Source organism: Garra rufa, chromosome 2, assembly GCF_049309525.1.
Source record: "Garra rufa chromosome 2, GarRuf1.0, whole genome shotgun sequence".
In the NCBI taxonomy this organism is placed as follows: domain Eukaryota; kingdom Metazoa; phylum Chordata; class Actinopteri; order Cypriniformes; family Cyprinidae; genus Garra; species Garra rufa.
In genome coordinates this window covers 3,968,996-3,987,399 of record NC_133362.1, presented here as the reverse complement: position 1 = coordinate 3,987,399, position 18,404 = coordinate 3,968,996, and the positions used below count along the sequence as shown (strand labels likewise).

At 38.9% G+C, this 18,404-nt stretch overlaps 1 protein-coding gene across 1 annotated transcript in view; it reads left to right on the top strand.

The window, feature by feature from the left end:
* Positions 1–4,891: 4,891 nt before the first annotated feature.
* ptk7b (protein tyrosine kinase 7b) overlaps positions 4,892–18,404 on the top strand; it is a 30,913-nt gene continuing 17,400 nt past the window's right edge. The window contains exons 1-7 of the mRNA XM_073834538.1: positions 4,892–5,026; positions 8,628–8,753; positions 8,867–8,912; positions 10,235–10,531; positions 12,157–12,259; positions 12,761–12,924; positions 16,760–16,907. Coding sequence (XP_073690639.1) covers positions 4,892–5,026; positions 8,628–8,753; positions 8,867–8,912; positions 10,235–10,531; positions 12,157–12,259; positions 12,761–12,924; positions 16,760–16,907 — 1,019 coding nt within the window. The remainder of the gene's footprint in view (positions 5,027–8,627; positions 8,754–8,866; positions 8,913–10,234; positions 10,532–12,156; positions 12,260–12,760; positions 12,925–16,759; positions 16,908–18,404) is intronic.

Sequence of the window (18,404 nt, the reverse complement as noted above, 5' to 3'; positions counted from 1 at the left end):
AGATATATTTACCAAAAATTTACAAAATGTATATGTGCAATGGAAATGTGCATTTACAAATGTGTATGTACAGTGTAGTGCAATTAATTAAATAACGCAATGGTAAAAGGGAGAGTGTGGGGTGTGTGGGGTGGGGGCCGAGGGTCAGTGGGGGTCAGAGTTCAATAAGGAGACAGCTCTGGGAAAGAAGCTGTTCCTCAGTCTGCTGGTTCTAGTCCTGTGGCATCTGAAGCGCCTGCTGGAAGGCAGGAGAGAAAACAGTTTGTGTGCGGGATGAGAGGAATCCTTAAGAATACTGCGTGCTCGACACAAACAGTGCTTCTCCTGGATGTCCTCAATGGAGTCCCTATGATGCGTTGGGCAGTTTCCACCACCCGCTGCAGTGCCTTACGCTCCACAACAGAGCAGCTTCTGTACCTGACTGTGACACAGTTCGTAAGGATGCTCTTGAGATGTGAGTTATTGATAGATAGATAGATACTGTAATGTATATAGGTATATATTATGCTGAGCCCATCTTAACCGCGATTTCTGTAAACTCTGAACGCTAATTAACTCTGTCATTGTGTTTGTGTAGTTACTGATGGTGTTCCCATAATGCCCTGCTCCCGTCTCATTAAGTCACTGTGACAGCAGCTAAATATAAGTGAGTGAGTGTAGCATCTGTAGATGAACGTTCTGTCAGACGCAGACGTGATGGACTCCGACAGACAGATTCAGACTCCTTCATCAGGAGCGCTGTGTGTTTGGTGAAGTGCTGCACATCATTATGCAGACTCACAGGAAGTGCAGAGTCAGTCAAGGTGAATGAACCAGAGCTGCTGGGTAATTACCTGTCATCAGTAACAGCCCCTCTCTCTCTCTCTCTCTCTCTCTCTCACTCTCTCTCTCTCTCTCTCTCTCTCTCTCTCTCTCTCTCTCTTTTTCTTCTGAATTAGAAACAGCTTTTTCTATCATTATGAGCTGCTTATAGTGTGTGTGTGTGTGTGTGTGTGTGTGTGTGTGTGTGTGTGTGTGAGAGTGTGTGAGAGAGTGTGTGTGTGTGTGTGTGTGTGTGTGTGTGTGTGTGTGTGTGTGTGTGTGTGTGTGTGTGTGTGAGAGTGTGTGTGTGTGTGTGTGTGTGTGTGTGTGTGTGTGTGTGTGTGTGTGAGAGTGTGTGTGTGTGTGTGTGTGTGTGTGTGTGTGTGTGTGTGTGTGTGTGTGTGTGTGTGAGTGTGTGTGTGTGTGTGTGTGTGTGTGTGTGTGTGTGTGTGTGTGTGTGTGTGTGTGTGTGTGTGTGTGTGTGTGTGTGTGTGTGAGAGTGTGTGTGTGTGTGTGTGTGTGTGTGTGTGTGTGTGAGAGTGTGTGTGTGAGAGTGTGTGTGTGTGTGAGAGTGTGTGTGTGTGTGTGTGTGTGTGTGTGTGTGTGTGTGTGTGTGTGTGTGTGTGAGAGTGTGTGTGTGTGAGAGTGTGTGTGTGTGTGTGTGTGTGTGTGTGTGTGTGTGTGTGTGTGTGTGTGTGTGTGTGTGAGAGTGTGTGTGAGAGAGTGTGTGTGTGTGTGTGTGTGTGTGTGTGTGTGTGTGTGTGTGTGTGTGTGTGTGTGTGTGTGTGTGAGAGTGTGTGTGTGTGTGTGTGTGTGTGTGTGTGTGTGTGTGTGTGTGTGTGTGTGTGTGTGAGAGTGTGTGTGTGTGTGTGTGTGTGTGTGTGTGTGTGTGTGTGTGTGTGTGTGTGTGTGTGTGTGTGTGTGTGTGTGTGTGTGTGAGTGTGTGTGTGTGTGTGTGTGTGTGTGTGTGTGTGTGTGTGTGTGTGTGTGTGAGAGTGTGTGTGTGAGAGTGTGTGTGTGTGTGTGTGTGTGTGTGTGTGTGTGTGTGTGTGTGTGTGTGTGTGTGTGTGTGTGTGTGTGTGTGTGTGAGAGTGTGTGTGTGAGAGTGTGTGTGTGTGTGTGTGTGTGTGTGTGTGTGTGTGTGTGTGTGTGAGAGTGTGTGTGTGTGTGTGTGTGTGTGTGTGTGTGTGTGTGTGTGTGTGTGTGAGAGAGTGTGTGTGTGTGTGTGTGTGTGTGTGTGTGTGTGTGTGTGTGTGTGTGTGTGTGTGAGAGTGTGTGTGTGTGTGTGTGTGTGTGTGTGTGTGTGTGTGTGTGTGTGTGTGTGTGTGTGTGTGTGAGAGTGTGTGTGTGTGTGTGTGTGTGTGTGTGTGTGTGTGTGTGTGAGAGTGTGTGTGTGTGTGTGTGTGAGTGTGTGTGTGAGAGTGTGTGTGTGTGTGTGTGTGTGTGTGTGTGTGTGTGTGTGTGTGTGTGTGTGTGTGTGTTTGGGTATTTTTAGATTTGTTTCTCTAAATGAATAAGTCTGGCAGCATTTCACTGGCAAACGTCCTCAGTTGGTTTAACCATTCAATAGCGTTAATAAATCATGACTCAAGTCACATAATTGAATTATAATTAGATCTAAAAGTAATGTGTCAGTTGTGTTTGTAATTCGGTTGTAGTTGATGTAATTTACATCTGCTGATCTGAAGCAAAGCTGCATATGAAATGAACAGCAGAACATTCCGTGAACGCTACAAACGAGCGGCTTTTGAGTCTTTTTAATATTAATAAGCTCATCTTCAGCATAATGTGTTTCCTGCTGTCATTCCCAGCATCCTCTCTGCTGTGTATCACTAATGCAGATTCATCTGTCCTCTAATCATTCAGCAGGACTTCTTATATTAAATAAAAAATGACATGCTGTTTTTATGATCCCTCTTATTTCATTAAAATGAATGACATTTAGCATATTCTGGAAAGGGTATGTAAATTTATGAGCACAGCTGTATGGGTCAAAGACGTTGAGATGTCCACATCAAAAGAAATTTACAAAAGTGATTTTATGTCCATAGGAAGAACATTAAATCTAAGTGAAGTGTCTACTTTTAAGGTTTCAAATAAGTTTTTGGAGAATACAGTGTCAAAATGTGGTGAAGTAATGTTAGATTGTCATTAACACAATATTTATGCAAAAATTCAAACATGTTTATTCTGACTTGTACATATTAAAATATATAAAAGAATAAGAGAGCATATTTAATTTAATTTTGTTTTAAGAGCAGACACTGCAGGCAAAAACAATATTTTCATGCACCTGTCAAGTTTGAGATTTTGGCCTTTTTGTTTTTTCATAAAGTGTTTTTTCAGACTAGTGGAAAGAAAACATCCAAAAGACACTGTTAAGTCTTTCTTTTATAGCACTGTATCTATTTGTGTCAATAGATTTCAATTACAATACATATTTTTAAAGGCCATGAGTTTTTTCCGCTTCACTGAGCCATAAATCTCCACTTCAGTAGCTCTTTATCCTGAAGGTTTTTCCAGAGGGATTTGTTCATATATAATTAGCTTGATTTTATACACCCCCCCCCCCCCCCAAAATTGTAAAATACATTGTTTTCTGCCTGTTCTAAGTTTTTTCTGAATTATGGAGTGACACAATGAGACCCAAAATTTCCTCTGTAAAGACAGATTTTTGAAACTGACTTCATCTAGTGTTTAGATTTTTGTAGAAATCCATGCAAATTTGCAATGCCTCATTTGCATATTTAAACCTAACATTTTAGAAAACTTGTAATACAAATTGTATTTGCAATTATTAATGTAATCAATCAACTGCACTGTAAAAAGTTTTCACCAGATTCAACTTAAAACCACAAGTAATTTTAACTCAAATAAAATAAAATGAGTTTAACTTGTGAGTTAAAGTGACTTAAGTTGATTTAACTTACAATTTTAAGGCAGCTGCTGAACTTAAGTTTTTAAGTTGAAATTGGTGAAAACTTTTTACAGTGTGGGAAAGTAAGGTGAGAACTATTAGTTATTTTTTTACCCTATTCACCTGCAGTGTCTCGCCTTAAACAAGTGAAAAATTCTTACTGACAAATGGGCAAAAAGTAGGATAGTGAAAAAAATGTAGAATTACAACTCATTAGCCTTTTAATATGTCACAAATTGATTTTTGTTGTAATTATGCCTGACAAGATTGACACTGAATTACATTTTAGTGGTGTCTTCTGTAAATTAAGCGAAAATGCATGATATTTATTTTTTGCTCAGAAAAACAAAAACAAAAACAAAAATGCAATTAAATTTAAGAGAAAACAACAATTTAAAGCAGTATTACACTTAATGTTTTTATGCTTAAACCCTTTCTCGTCTTTGACCCATATATATACACTACCGTTCAAAAGTTTGGGGTTAGTACATTTTTTAATTGTTTCTTTTTTTTTTTAAAGGAATTAATACTTTTATTGACCAAGGATGTATTAAGTTAATAATTAAAAGTTTATTAAAAGTTAATAATAAATAATTTACATTGTTATAAAATATTTATATTTTGAATAAACACTGAACTTTTTAAACTTGTTATTCATGAAAGAATCCTAAAAAAAAAAAAATAATAATAATCACAGGTTCCAAAAAATATTTGTCAGCACAACTGTTGATATTATCCAACATTGATCATTCTAATAATAAATCAGCATATTAGAATGATTTCTGAAGGATCATGTGACACTTAACAGATGATAAAAATTCAGCTTTTCATCACAGGAATAAATTCTATTTTAAAGTATGTTAAAATAAAAAACATTATTTTATATTGTAAAAACATTTAGCAATATTACAGTTTTTTTCTGTATTTTTAATCAAATAAATGCAGCCTTGATGAGCAGAAGAGACTTCTTTAAAGACTATTACAAGTCTTCCTGACCCCAAACTTTTGAACGGTAGTTTATATTTAAATAATAATCCTATTATACACCACATCTATGTTAGCAGATGTAAGTGCGCTTCCATAAAAGCCCATTTAGTCTTGTATCTCTGAAGGCTTTAGTGTTTATGCTGTAGTTTGTGCTGATGAAGCGTTTGAGCAGACGGTCATTAGTGGATGATCTCAGCGTTCCTCAGCCGGTGTTTCCAGGAACTGAAGCCTCACTGGAAACAGACGAACACTGACATTATTAGACTCTCTGCACGGGTTAATGACTGCAGTGAAGATGGAAAAGCCATTGACCTGCAGGAAGTGAGTCAGTGTTCAGACCCAGTCTAGATCTCAGCTCATCTGATGTCTCACTGATTGTTTATTTCACTCTGTTTCTTACCGTTGTGATCACATTTCATCAGTCAGACGTTCTCAGTTGAGACACAGGACGTGAGCAGATCTCTTTTCTTCTTTGTGTTTGTGAGATCTTTGAATCCACAGATGAAGGAGAGCGGCTGCCAACAGACTCAGACTCAGAGCACTGCTTTAATCTCTTTTCCATATTCATACAGAGTTTCCATGTTTTGCTTGGATCATCTACATTTAAAGTGCTTTTCCGTTCGCAGTTAATGAGTCCGACAGGAAGCGAAGATCATCAGGCTCTTATCAGCTGTGTTCAGGAGAAGCGTCGCGTTTGATCCTCATTTTCTGTTGGCTCTTAGTTCGGCTTCTCCTCTGGAATCTGCTGCGGATTGTTTGTGTTTCTACAAGCTTGCACTGAATGAATGATGATGATTCTGTTTGCCGTTTGAAGACATTATCTTTAGAGAACTGCAGGAAACTTAACGGAAGATTTAATAGTCGTGTAAAAAGCTGTTGAGTGTTTCAGAGTTGGACTAATGTGTGTTTGTTGATCTCTTGTAATGTTGGTTGTATTATCTGTCCAAGATAACAATAGAGAGATGTGTGTTCTAGTCATAAAGCGTTCACTCCTGCGCATGAAAGCTGTTTGAGGAGAGATTGATGTGAAATAACAGCAGCATTAGTGTCACAACAGTATATGTGACCCTGGAGCACAAAAGCAGTCTTAAGTCGCTGGGGTATATTTGTAGCAATAGCCAAAAATACATTGTATGGGTCAAAATTATTGATTTTTCTTTTATGCCAAAAATCATTAGGAAATTCAGTAAAGATCATGTTCCATGAAGATATTTTGCAAAATTCCTACTGTAAATATATCAAAATGTAATTTTTGATTAGTAATATGCATAGTTAAGAACTTAATTTGGAGAACTTTAAAGGTGATTTTCTCAGTAATTTGATTTTTTACACCCTTAGATTTCAGTTTTTCAAATAGATGTATCTCAGCCAAATATTGTCCTATCCTAACAAACCATACCTCAATAGAAAGCTTATTTATTGAACTTTCATATGATGTATACATCTCAGTTTTGTAAAATTTAACCTTATGACTGGTTTTGTGGTCCAGGGTCACATATGTGAATAAACAGTGTGTGTTCCTCCATATTAACACAGATATATCTCTGATTATTACCAAACACTTCATACACCTGTCAGAATCTGCACCCTAAAAGGCCCTTTCACACCAACATCTATAACTATAATGATAACTATATTAATATGTGACCCTGGACCACAAAACCAGTCATATTGAGATTTATACACCATCTGAAAGCTGAACAAATAAGCTTTATTAGTTTGTTAGGAGAGGACAATATATGCCTGAGATACAACTATTTGAAAATCTTGAATCTGAAAGTGCAACAAATTCAAAATATTGAGAAAATCACCTTTAAAGTTGTCCAAATGAAGTTCTTAGCAATGCATATTACTATTCAAAAAATTAAGCTTAGATATATTTACGGTAATGAATTTATAAAATATCTTCATGGAACATGATCTTAATATCCTAATGATTTTTGGCATAAAAGAAGAATTTATAATTTTGACCCATACAATGTATTTTTGTCTATTGCTACAAATATAGCCGTACTATTTAAGGCTACTTTGTGCTCTAGGGTCACATATATTAAAAAAACAACCATAAAAAGACATACAAATAATTCCCCTTTATCTCCTGTCCCAAATACTGCCATCACAAAATGTTTTTTTACACATTCACAAGGCCTAAGCTATAAACAGACACTAAGGTTTGTGGAGAATCAGTGTTTGTTATTGAGATGTTAAAGGATTACTCCACTTGCAGAATAAAATAATTTCCTGATCATTTATTCACCCCCTTGTCATCCAAGATGTTCATGTCTTTCTTTCTTCAGTCGCAAAGAAATAGTTTCTTGAAGAAAACATTTCAGGAGTGTTCTCCATATAGTGGACTTCTTTTCTTTTGAACTTCCAAAATGCAGTTTAAATGCAGCTTCAAAGGACTCTAAATGATCCCAGCCGAGGAAGAAGAGTCTTATCTAGCGAAACGATCTGTCATTTTCTTAAATAAATTAATATTATACACTATTTCACCACAAATGCTGGTCTTGTCTAGCTCTGAGATGTGCATGTGTACTCTGTGCATTTCGGTTAAAGTCAGTTAGTTGGGCTGTCAAAAAAATTTGAATATCAAATATTCATCAAATTAAAAAAAAAAAAATCCCACATTTGAATGAAAAAACGTTGCATTTGAATTTTAGATGTGCTTTAAAGAGGTGGTGCATGAGATGTAATGATAATGTAATTGTTGTTGTGTTATATTTTTATCAGCCTATCCAGTTGAATCCACTAGATGTGGCACTGCTGCGTTGTTTATTTTAAAACATTGCGGAAAAAGAGACATCAATGCACATTATTTTGTGCATTTTCTAGAGGGGCATCTATCACTGTTGCACTTGTGTCTCGCACTTGTGTAGAAAGCCTTGTAAAATAATGCAAGTTCAACTTTTAAAAAACGTATCTCCAGACTTTATGGACTTTTTCCTGCCATCCAACTGTATCTCATGTTTTTGAATGAAAGAAGTATGTTGTGTAATTGGCTTTTAGTTCTTGATATTAAACTCATACATGCATACATACATGCTGTTTTGCTTATAGTCGTTTAAGCAACTTGATTATAATTGGTTTGTAAACATTATTTAAAACATAATGCACTTTTGCACAGATATGTGAAAAGATAAATGTGCATTGGAAATATTTTGCTTGATGTGCCCTCTAGTGGCCTCAGGAGAGAAGGCAAAAATGACACATTTTGTGATTCGAATTTTAAGTACAAAATTCGAATTTAGTTTTTCAGCCATTTTGACAGCCCTGACAGTTAGGGTATGTCTAAAAACTCCCATCTCATGTTCTCCTCCAACTTCAAAATCGTCCTACATCGCTGATTTGTTCCCTTTTTTTTTTTGTAAAGGGTGTTTGATCTTGGAGGATGGAGGATGGAGGATGATTTTGAAGTTGGAGGTAAAAATGAGATGGGAGTTTTTAGACATACCCTAACTGTCTTGAACTGGAGTGAACAGAGTTCAGGCAGAGCTGGACAAGACCAGCATTCGAGGTTTAAAATTATGTAATTTTTTTTTTTTCAGAAAATGACAGATTGTTTCACTAGATAAGACTCTTCTTCCTCAGCTGGGATCGTTTAGAGTCCTTTGAAGCTGCATTTTTTACCTTCAATCCGTTGAGCACCGTTGAAGTCCACTATATGGAGAAAAATCCTGAAATGTATTCTCAACAAATGTAGTTTCTTTGCCACTGAAGAAAGAAAGACATGAACATCTTGGATGATAAATTGTCAGGAAAGTGTATCTTGGAAATGGAGTAATCCTTTAAATGGACGCTTCTCATCATCAAAATACTGCTGTCTAATGTATTCTCTTCAGTCTAGAGATGAGGTAGATCAGAGTGAAACAGTGTCAGTTTGTGGTATTTGTGTTCTGCTCTTCTGGACGTCTGTCTCCAGGTATGTTACTCAGAGGAGATTATGAGCAGAAGCTGGAGTATGATCATAAACACAGAACACTCAGTGAACAATAGAGTCTTTATGCGTGGGCCGCTGGTGTTCAGATGTGTGGTGGGTAATGAGGCGGTAGAGGCGGATTCTGGGTGGCCACACATTTACTGTAATGCTCTTAATGCTTGAAAAGCTTTTAGTGGCGTCTCTGCATTTTACCGCATTTTACCACACTGTCATGTTTACAGCTGGTCACACTAGACGAGGCTTCCCTCACCACTGAACACCAGCTGAGTGAGAATTATGCTGGAAACATGTTAATCATGCTGGAAACATGCTATCTATCTATATCTATATCTGTATCTATCTATCTATGAAACATTAAGCTTTTAAAACTACTTTGAACTTCAAACCATTTCAGACTGAAAACCCTCAAACTTAAAACTTTCAAAACTTGGAAATCTTTTTAAACTTCTTATCTTTTTTAAACGGTTCTAACTTTTTAAAACTTTTAAAACTTTCTGGTCCAGCATTCTCAAGCCAACTTCAAAGTTTGTCTCGACAAACTTCTTTTTATCTAGTTCTGGTTGATAACTTTAGATATTTTAGCTTGAAATCGACCTGATATGTGACCCTGGACCACAAAACCAGTATTAAGTCGCTGGGGTATGTTTGTAGCAATAGCCAAAAATACATTGCATGGGTCAAAATTATTGATTTTTCTTTTATGCCAAAAATCATTAGGAAATTAAGTAAAGATCATGTTCCATGAAGATTTTTTTGTAAAATTCCTACTGTAAACATATCAAAATGTAATTTTTGATTAGTAATATGCATTGTTAAGAACTTAATTTGGACAACTTTAAAGGTGATTTTCTCAGTCTTTTTGATTTTTTTGCATCCTCAGATTCCAGATTTTCAAATAGATGTATCTCAGCCATATATCCTTTCCTAACAAACCATACATCAATAGAAAGCTTATTTATTGATCTTTCATATGATAGATCTCAGTTTTGTCAAATTTAACCTTATGACTGGTTTTGTGGTCCAGGGTCACATATTGTAAGATCATATTTCAGTCATTTCTGATCATGCTCCTGCTCTCTAAACTGTTATTTTAATGTCTATTAGGATTTCTGAAGGATCATGTGACACTGAAGACTGCAGTAATGATGCTGAAAATTCAGCTTTGAAATCACAAAAATAAATTATATTTTAGAGTAAATATATATATATATATATAGTGGAATATATATATATATATAAATATATATAGTGGAAAACCACTATTTTGAACTTGCATTAACATTTCACAATATTACAGTTTTTTTCTGTATTTTTAATCAAATAAGCAGCTTTGATGAGCAGAAAAGCCTCCTTTAAAAAGCATTAGAAATCTTACTGATCCCAAACGTTTGAGCGCCAGTGTATGTGAGAACATTCTTGGTGATATTTCAGAAACCAAGGTTGATATGAAGATAATATGAAGGTTTTGTTTTTGTGTGTCAGACACTCATGCATCATCTCACTGCAACATTAATGAATTTTTATTGTTGGAGACGTTCATTTGTCTGAAGTGTGTGTCAGTGTTTTGACTGGTTCTCTGTTTCTCTCAGTCTTCATTATCCAGGCGTCTTCACTTCATTTCTCCGAAGAGCCTCAATCTCAGGACGCGTTGCACGGCCGCAGTGCCATCCTGCGCTGTGAGCTCAGCGGACCGGAGGACATGCGCTACTGGTGGACGCAGGACGGCTGGCGCGTGGAGGACTCTGAGCGACGCTTTCAGGAGGGCAGTAACCTGAAGTTCACCGCGGTGGACCGTCACGCAGACACCGGCAACTTCCAGTGTGTGGCGTCCAGCAGCTCCACCGGAGAGACCGTGGCCTCCGCCAACGCCTCCATCAACATCAAATGTGAGCTTCAGCTGTGAAATCAGACGTCACTGCTCTTCAGATGTCACGTTTCATATCATCACCCTGTCATTGCTGTGATTTGTGTTTTAAGTGCTTTCATGTTGCTTTAATGTGTCTCTGTCTCTCTCGTGTGTCAGATTGCAGTGATGGGCGTCTCGCCCTCAGCCGTGTAATTATTCCTGTCGAGATGATCAGTGTTCTTGCCGTTCTGTTTGATTTCACACATTTTCCTGCCTGAATCTTTTGTAGATTTTCAAGCACGTTCAGCTTGATTTCTCTCTCTCACGGCTCATGCTATCATTATGTGCCACTATGTTCATCTGTTTCACTCATGTGACTTTTACATTCATCCACTGTATTTATGAGCATAAGTAATGAAACACCTGAACAGAGAGAGCAGGAAAACATGTTGATCACTTGATTTGATCCTATCAGCTCTTAGAAAACATTTACACAGATCTCAAATGAGTATATAACATTCACCCACATTTAGAGTTATTTAGATGTTCATTTTGTCTTTTTTAAAAATAGATTATAAGCATAAATTTAGTCTTCGTTCTTTTGTAAAATACCCTTTTTATTTTTTTTTGATCATATTTGGTCAGCCTGTCCTTTTTTTGTTAAATCAAGTTTTAGTAGACTAAAAGTAATATTTTAGTCATGCTTCGTGATATTATTACGGTCGTTATTTTGGTCAAAATTATAATTGCGATAACTGCAACGGCGTTTTTACGATGACGTTTTAGCAACATAAAAAAAGATCTAAGATTACGAAAATAAAATAGTAATATTTCTTAGAAATATAGAATAAAATATAGAATCAAGTTGAAATACTACGAGAATAAAGTCAAAATCTTACGAAAATAAGGTCAAAATGTTTTGAGAGTAAAGTCGGAATACTACAAGAATAAAGTCGGAATACTACGAGAATAAAGTCAAAATCTTACGAAAATAAGGTCAAAATGTTTTGAGAATATAGTCAGAATACTACGAGAATGAAGTCGTACTCTTATGAGAATAAGGACGAAATAGTTTGAGAGTAAAGTCGGAATACCAAGAGAGTAAAGTCGGAATACCACGAGAATAAAGTCGGAATACCACGAGAATAAAGTCGGAATACCACGAGAATAAAGTCGGAATACCACGAGAATAAAGTCGGAATACTACGAGAACGAAGTCTAAATATTACAAGTATAGAGTAGTTGAAAAACACATTATTGTAAGACACATTGTTTGTATTTTGTATAAAAACTGATTTTGAAATCTAAGATTTTGTTTTATATTACAAATAATGAATTCAATGGAAGATATTAAATATTAATTCCAAGCATACTGTCTCTTAATCAATGTGCAGTATAGGCTATACTCTCAAAATATTATAACTTTAATTACTACTGTTTAAATTCTCAAAACTTTTTGACTTTATTCTCAAAATATTTAGTCTTTATTCTTGAAATATTTAAACTTTTTTTCTCGTAATCTTAGATTTTTATGTAGCACTAAAACACTGTTGTAAATCTTATTTTTAGATTTGGTTTTTTTTATATTTCTAGAGAAATTTGGGATATAGAGAGATTTTATTTATTATTTTAGTCATGGTTGTGGATGATGTTGTGTATCCTCAGGGCTGGAGAGGGGGCCGGTCACCATGAATGAACCCGCCTCAGAGGCGGAGCTAGAGGAGGCTGAGCGAATCGTGCTGCAGTGTCACATTGATGGACATCCACGGTGAGTTCAGCACCTGATCTAACACTTAAGATGAGTCTGATCCTGATAATAAAACACCTGTAATAAAAAGTTAAATGAACAGTGAATGATTGAAGCCACAAAATATCTCACAATTCTGACTTTTTTCCAAGTACTGCTCACTGCAGAGCCAAATGGCCTCCAGCTCCACCTCTCTGGATGTCCAGCTCCACCTCTGTGTGGACAAATGGGTGGAGTTATGTTTAGGGATAGGGTAAGGGGTAGGGTTAGGGTGTGTTTAGGTGTCTATCTCCACCCATTACCTCCAGCGAGGGGGAGCTGGAGCTCCAGCTACTCCCAAATGGCTCTGCAGCGAGCACCCTCTCTTTTTTCTGGCAATTCTCAATTTATATCTTGCAAAGAATTGTGAAATAAAAGTATTTTTTATTCTGTGACAGAAACCATATCTTACAAACATGTTTCTGATCATGCTCTGCTGACATTTGCTGATTCTGTCTAAAAAGATGTTTCTGACCTGTGCAGGCCGAGCAGTAAATGGCTCAAAGACGGAGCTCAGCTGGACAGAAAGGACCGGATCCTCACACTGACCAACCTCAGCACAGGAGATTCTGGAGTATACTCCTGCTGTGCTCAAAATGCTGCGGGAAAAGTGTGCAGTAACCACGATATCACCCTCAATATCAGGGGTAAGATCATGAGGTTTGAACAGACACAAGCTCAGGTTCTTCTAGATGAGTTTCATAGATAATATTTTAGTTTAGTTTGATCTGTGAGGAGATATGCATAGTCTGCTTGAGTGTGTCTGCTTGAGCTTTGATTGCGTGTGTCTGCAGTTGTTTTCATGCGTGCTGTAGTGTTTGTCACCTTATGTGCGCAGCTAAGCGGAAATGTCTAAAGCGTAACCCAACACCTCGGCCAGCCTTCCCATCAGCCACCTGCGCTGCTCACGCACACACCTGCAGACAGAAGAAAAGCTCTGCTGAAGAATAAAGAGATCAGCTGGAGCATGAAAATTACAAATGAAAGGAGAGAGCAAGAGGAGCAGGGATAAAGAGCTTTAGCAGAAGAATAGTGGGCGGCAGTCAGAGTGAGAGTTTACACACGCAGACAGACCTCAGCATGTCTGCCTGAGCATAGAGTGTGTTTCTGTGATATAGTGCGTGACTGTCTGATCTAGAGCGTGTCTGTCTGATCTAGTGTGTCTGTCTGATCCTAAAGTGTGTCTGTCTGATCCTAAAGTGTGTCCGTCTGACTTTAGAGCGTGTCCATTTGATCTTAGAGCGCGTCCTTCTGATCTAGAGCATGTCTGTCTGATCTAGTGTGTCTGTCTGATCCTAAAGTGTGTCTGTCTGACTTTAGAGCGTGTCCATTTGATCTTAGAGTGCGTCCTTCTGATCTAGAGCGTGTCTGTCTGATCTAGTGTGTCTGTCTGATCCTAAAGTGTGTCTGTCTGACTTTAGAGCGTGTCCATTTGATCTTAGAGCGCGTCCTTCTGATCTAGAGCATGTCTGTCTGATCTAGTGTGTCTGTCTGATCCTAAAGTGTGTCTGTCTGACTTTAGAGCGTGTCCATTTGATCTTAGAGTGCGTCCTTCTGATCTAGAGCATGTCTGTCTGATCTAGTGTGTCTGTCTGATCCTAAAGTGTGTCTGTCTGACTTTAGAGCGTGTCCATTTGATCTTAGAGCGCGTCCTTCTGATCTAGAGCATGTCTGTCTGATCTAGTGTGTCTGTCTGATCCTAAAGTGTGTCTGTCTGACTTTAGAGCGTGTCCATTTGATCTTAGAGTGCGTCCTTCTGATCTAGAGCGTGTCTGTCTGATCTAGTGTGTCTGTCTGATCCTAAAGTGTGTCTGTCTGATCCTAAAGTGTGTCCGTCTGACTTTAGAGCGTGTCCATTTGATCTTAGAGCGCGTCCTTCTGATCCTAGAGCATGTCTGTCTGATCTAGTGTGTCTGTCTGATCCTAAAGTGTGTCTGTCTGACTTTAGAGCGTGTCCATTTGATCTTAGAGTGCGTCCTTCTGATCTAGAGCATGTCTGTCTGATCTAGTGTGTCTGTCTGATCCTAAAGTGTGTCTGTCTGACTTTAGAGCGTGTCCATTTGATCTTAGAGCGCGTCCTTCTGATCCTAGAGCGTGTCTGTCTGATCTAGTGTGTCTGTCTGATCCTAAAGTATGTCCATCTGATCTAGAGCGCGTCCGTCTGAGTCTGGTGCGTGTCCATCTGACTCTGGAGCGCATACATCTGGTCTTAGAATGCGTTTGTCTGATTCTAGAGCACATCCGTCTGATCCTAGAGCGTGTCTGTCTGATCTAGAGTGGGTCAGTCTGATCTAAATCACGTCCATCTGATCTAGAGTGCGTTTGTCTGATCTAGAGCACATCCGTCTGATCCTGAAGTGTATCCGGCAAATTCTAAAACGGCTACGTCTGATCCTAGAGCATGTCTGTCTGATCCTAGAGCATGTCTGTCTGATCCTAGAGCACATCTGTCTGATCCTAGAGCATGTTTGTCTGATCCTAGAGCACATCTGTCTGATCTAGAGTGTGTCTGTCTGATCCTAGAGCACGTCCGTCTGATACTAGAGCATGTATGTCTGATCCTAGAGCACATCTGTCTGATCTAGAGCGTGTCTGACCGATCCTAGAGCACGTCCGTCTGATACTAGAGCATGTATGTCTGATCCTAGAGCATGTTTGTCTGATCCTAGAGCACATCTGTCTGATCTAGAGCGTGTCTGACTGATCCTAAAGTGTGTCCGTCTGACTTTAGAGCGCGTCCTTCTAATCCTAGAGCATGTCTGTCTGATCTAGTGTGTCTGTCTGATCCTAAAGTGTGTCCGTCTGACTTTAGAGCGTGTCCATTTGATCTTAGAGCGCGTCCTTCTGATCCTAGAGCATGTCTGTCTGATCTAGTGTGTCTGTCTGATCCTAAAGTGTGTCCGTCTGACTTTAGAGCGTGTCCATTTGATCTTAGAGCGCGTCCTTCTGATCCTAGAGCGTGTCTGTCTGATCTAGTGTGTCTGTCTGATCCTAAAGTGTGTCTGTCTGACTTTAGAGCGTGTCCATTTGATCTTAGAGCGCGTCCTTCTGATCCTAGAGCGTGTCTGTCTGATCTAGTGTGTCTGTCTGATCCTAAAGTGTGTCCGTCTGACTTTAGAGCGTGTCCATTTGATCTTAGAGCGCGTCCTTCTGATCCTAGAGCGTGTCTGTCTGATCTAGTGTGTCTGTCTGATCCTAAAGTACGTCCATCTGATCTAGAGCGCGTCCGTCTGAGTCTGGTGCGTGTCCATCTGACTCTGGAGCGCATACATCTGATCTTAGAATGCGTTTGTCTGATTCTAGAGCACATCTGTCTGATCCTAGAGCGTGTCTGTCTGATCTAGAGTGGGTCAGTCTGATCTAAATCACGTCCATCTGATCTAGAGTGCGTTTGTCTGATCTAGAGCACATCCGTCTGATCCTGAAGTGTATCCGGCAAATTCTAAAACGGCTACGTCTGATCCTAGAGCATGTCTGTCTGATCCTAGAGCACATCTGTCTGATCCTAGAGCATGTTTGTCTGATCCTAGAGCAAATCTGTCTGATCTAGAGTGTGTCTGTCTGATCCTAGAGCACGTCTGTCTGATACTAGAGCATGTATGTCTGATCCTAGAGCACATCTGTCTGATCTAGAGCGTGTCTGACTGATCCTAGAGCACGTCCGTCTGATACTAGAGCATGTATGTCTGATCCTAGAGCATGTTTGTCTGATCCTAGAGCACATCTGTCTGATCTAGAGCGTGTCTGTCTGATCCTAGAGCACGTCCGTCTGATTCTAGAGCATGTCTGTCTGATCTAGAGCGTGTCTGTCTGATCCTAAAGTGTGTCTGTCTGACTTTAGAGCGCGTCCTTCTAATCCTAGGGCATGTCTGTCTGATCTAGTGTGTCTGTCTGATCCTAAAGTACGTCCGTCTGATCTAGAGCGGGTCAGTCTGATCTAAATCACATCCATCTGATCTAGAGTGCGTTTGTCTGATCTTAGAGCACATCTGTCTGATCTAGAGTGTGTCTGTCTGATCCTAGAGCACATCTGTCTGATCCTGAAGTGTATCTGTCTGATCTAGAGTGCGTCTGTCTGATCTAGAGTGCGTCTGTCTGATCCTAGAGCGTATTTATTTTAAATTTATGTTGTGAATTGAAAATTGTTATTCAACTTAAACATATGTACATATAAAAAAAATTATTAACACAAAATGAAGTTTAATCTACGTAACATATGTAGTGTAAATCAGTAAAGGGTGATTCATAGAATCACGTCCTGCAGGAGCACAGGGTTCAAACGGAGGGACGGTCGGATGACTTTCTGTTTGTGGAATGTGGTCTGATCCAGGTGTGGTAAAGGTCAAAGGTCACGTGACACCTGACAGGTACTGTCAGTGCTGTTAGAAACTGGCAATAATGGAAGGCAGCGAGTAGAGTGAGTGAGTGTGTCTTGTGCTGTATATTCATCAGATGAAGTGTGACTCTTGTGTGTGTGTTCAGATAAGTCTGTTCCGCGTGTGCTGGTGTCTCCGGTGGATCAGGTGGTTCTGCGTAACGAGGAAGCCGTGTTTCACTGTCAGTTCAGAGCCAAGCCGCCGCCGCTGATCGAGTGGTTCCACGACGCAGAACCCATCCTCAACAAATCACGGTGAGACACTTCATATCTCTGAATGTTTCTTCTGCTTACATCACATGCAGACGATCAAAAACAAACTCCAGCTCTTTACTACTTACTTTTTACATTCTTTAAGTGTTGAGAGTAAGAGTGCCTAAAAAAACTACAACTTAAAGTGAAAACAGAAAATATATTTAAAAACAATTAAAACTAAAACTAAAAATGATTAGAACCTGTATAGACTGTGTGAATGGTGTTCAGGTCTGACCACCCACAGATAAATGATCCATCATGACATCATGTGCTTGACTGCTGCATCATGGGAAGTCCAGTGAGTGTTTGGGCATGTTCAGCAGTGATGTTCTGCTTTGGTGCATTTCAATGCATTAATAACATCCTGCGCTAATCTCAACCCTTTAAAACGCATCCCACACTGCATTGCAGGTCTCTGACTCAACATGACATCTGATCTCTGATTGCTCCAGATTCACACTCATGACATCTCAAAAACAGTATGGCTCATTTTTACTGAATGGGTGCAATAGCAGCAGTTTATTTAAATTAGGGATGCACTGAATTTTCGGCAACCGAAATCATTATATAAGCGAAAAGGCCGAATAAATGATGAACAATGATGTGACGTGATCAAATAGAGGCGAGCACCAATGATCAAACATGTGGTCAGTGTGGAAGCATTTAAAAACTGTCCGAGAAAGACGCAAAAATCATTGCAAGCAGCGACAGCGAGAGACTGTTTAGAAGCGCATCGCATGTCTTCATGAGAAGAGAAAGGTTACTGTATGATGACTGAAATCATCCATTAGTCAATCAACTCCAGAACGTTCTGTTGTCTAATACACCAGACACCAATTGTGTTTATTCTGACAGCAGCTCCTTAGCCAGGGTTCAAAGACCAAAGATGACAATCATTCACAAATCTGCTGCTGCCAGCAAAAACTAGGACTGAGCTCTTCTTGTGGGTTTACCACTAAATAAAAGACAACATTCAGAAATGTTAAATGAAATGAAAAATAAAATTAAAAAGTAAGACAAAAATAAGGATAACAGTCATTCCAACAGCTCTATTAATACATTTATTCTAACATTCTCCTTTGCTCAGCAAGGCTGCATTTATTTGTTCATTAAAAAACACAAAAACTTATTACTTTTAAGTTAAATTGTGGTTTGTTGGTAGGCTATAATGTCAACTAGAATGTTAAAAATGTTCAGTGTTAAGGAAATATTTTTAAATTGTAGATTTGTAATTGATTTTATTTTTTGAAAAGCAATCAAATATTGGCTATTTAATTTATGCAATGGTAAATAAAAAAAAAAAAAGGCAAAATACACGGGGGGAAAAACACAAAAAACCGTGTTCGGTTATCGGCCTTCAGCCCAGTGTTTTATTTGTATCACGGGTATAGTTGTAGCAATGGCCAAAAATACATTGCATGGGTCAAAATTATAGGTTTTTCTTTTATGCAAAAAAATCATTAGGATATGAAGATAATGTTCCATGAAGATATTTTG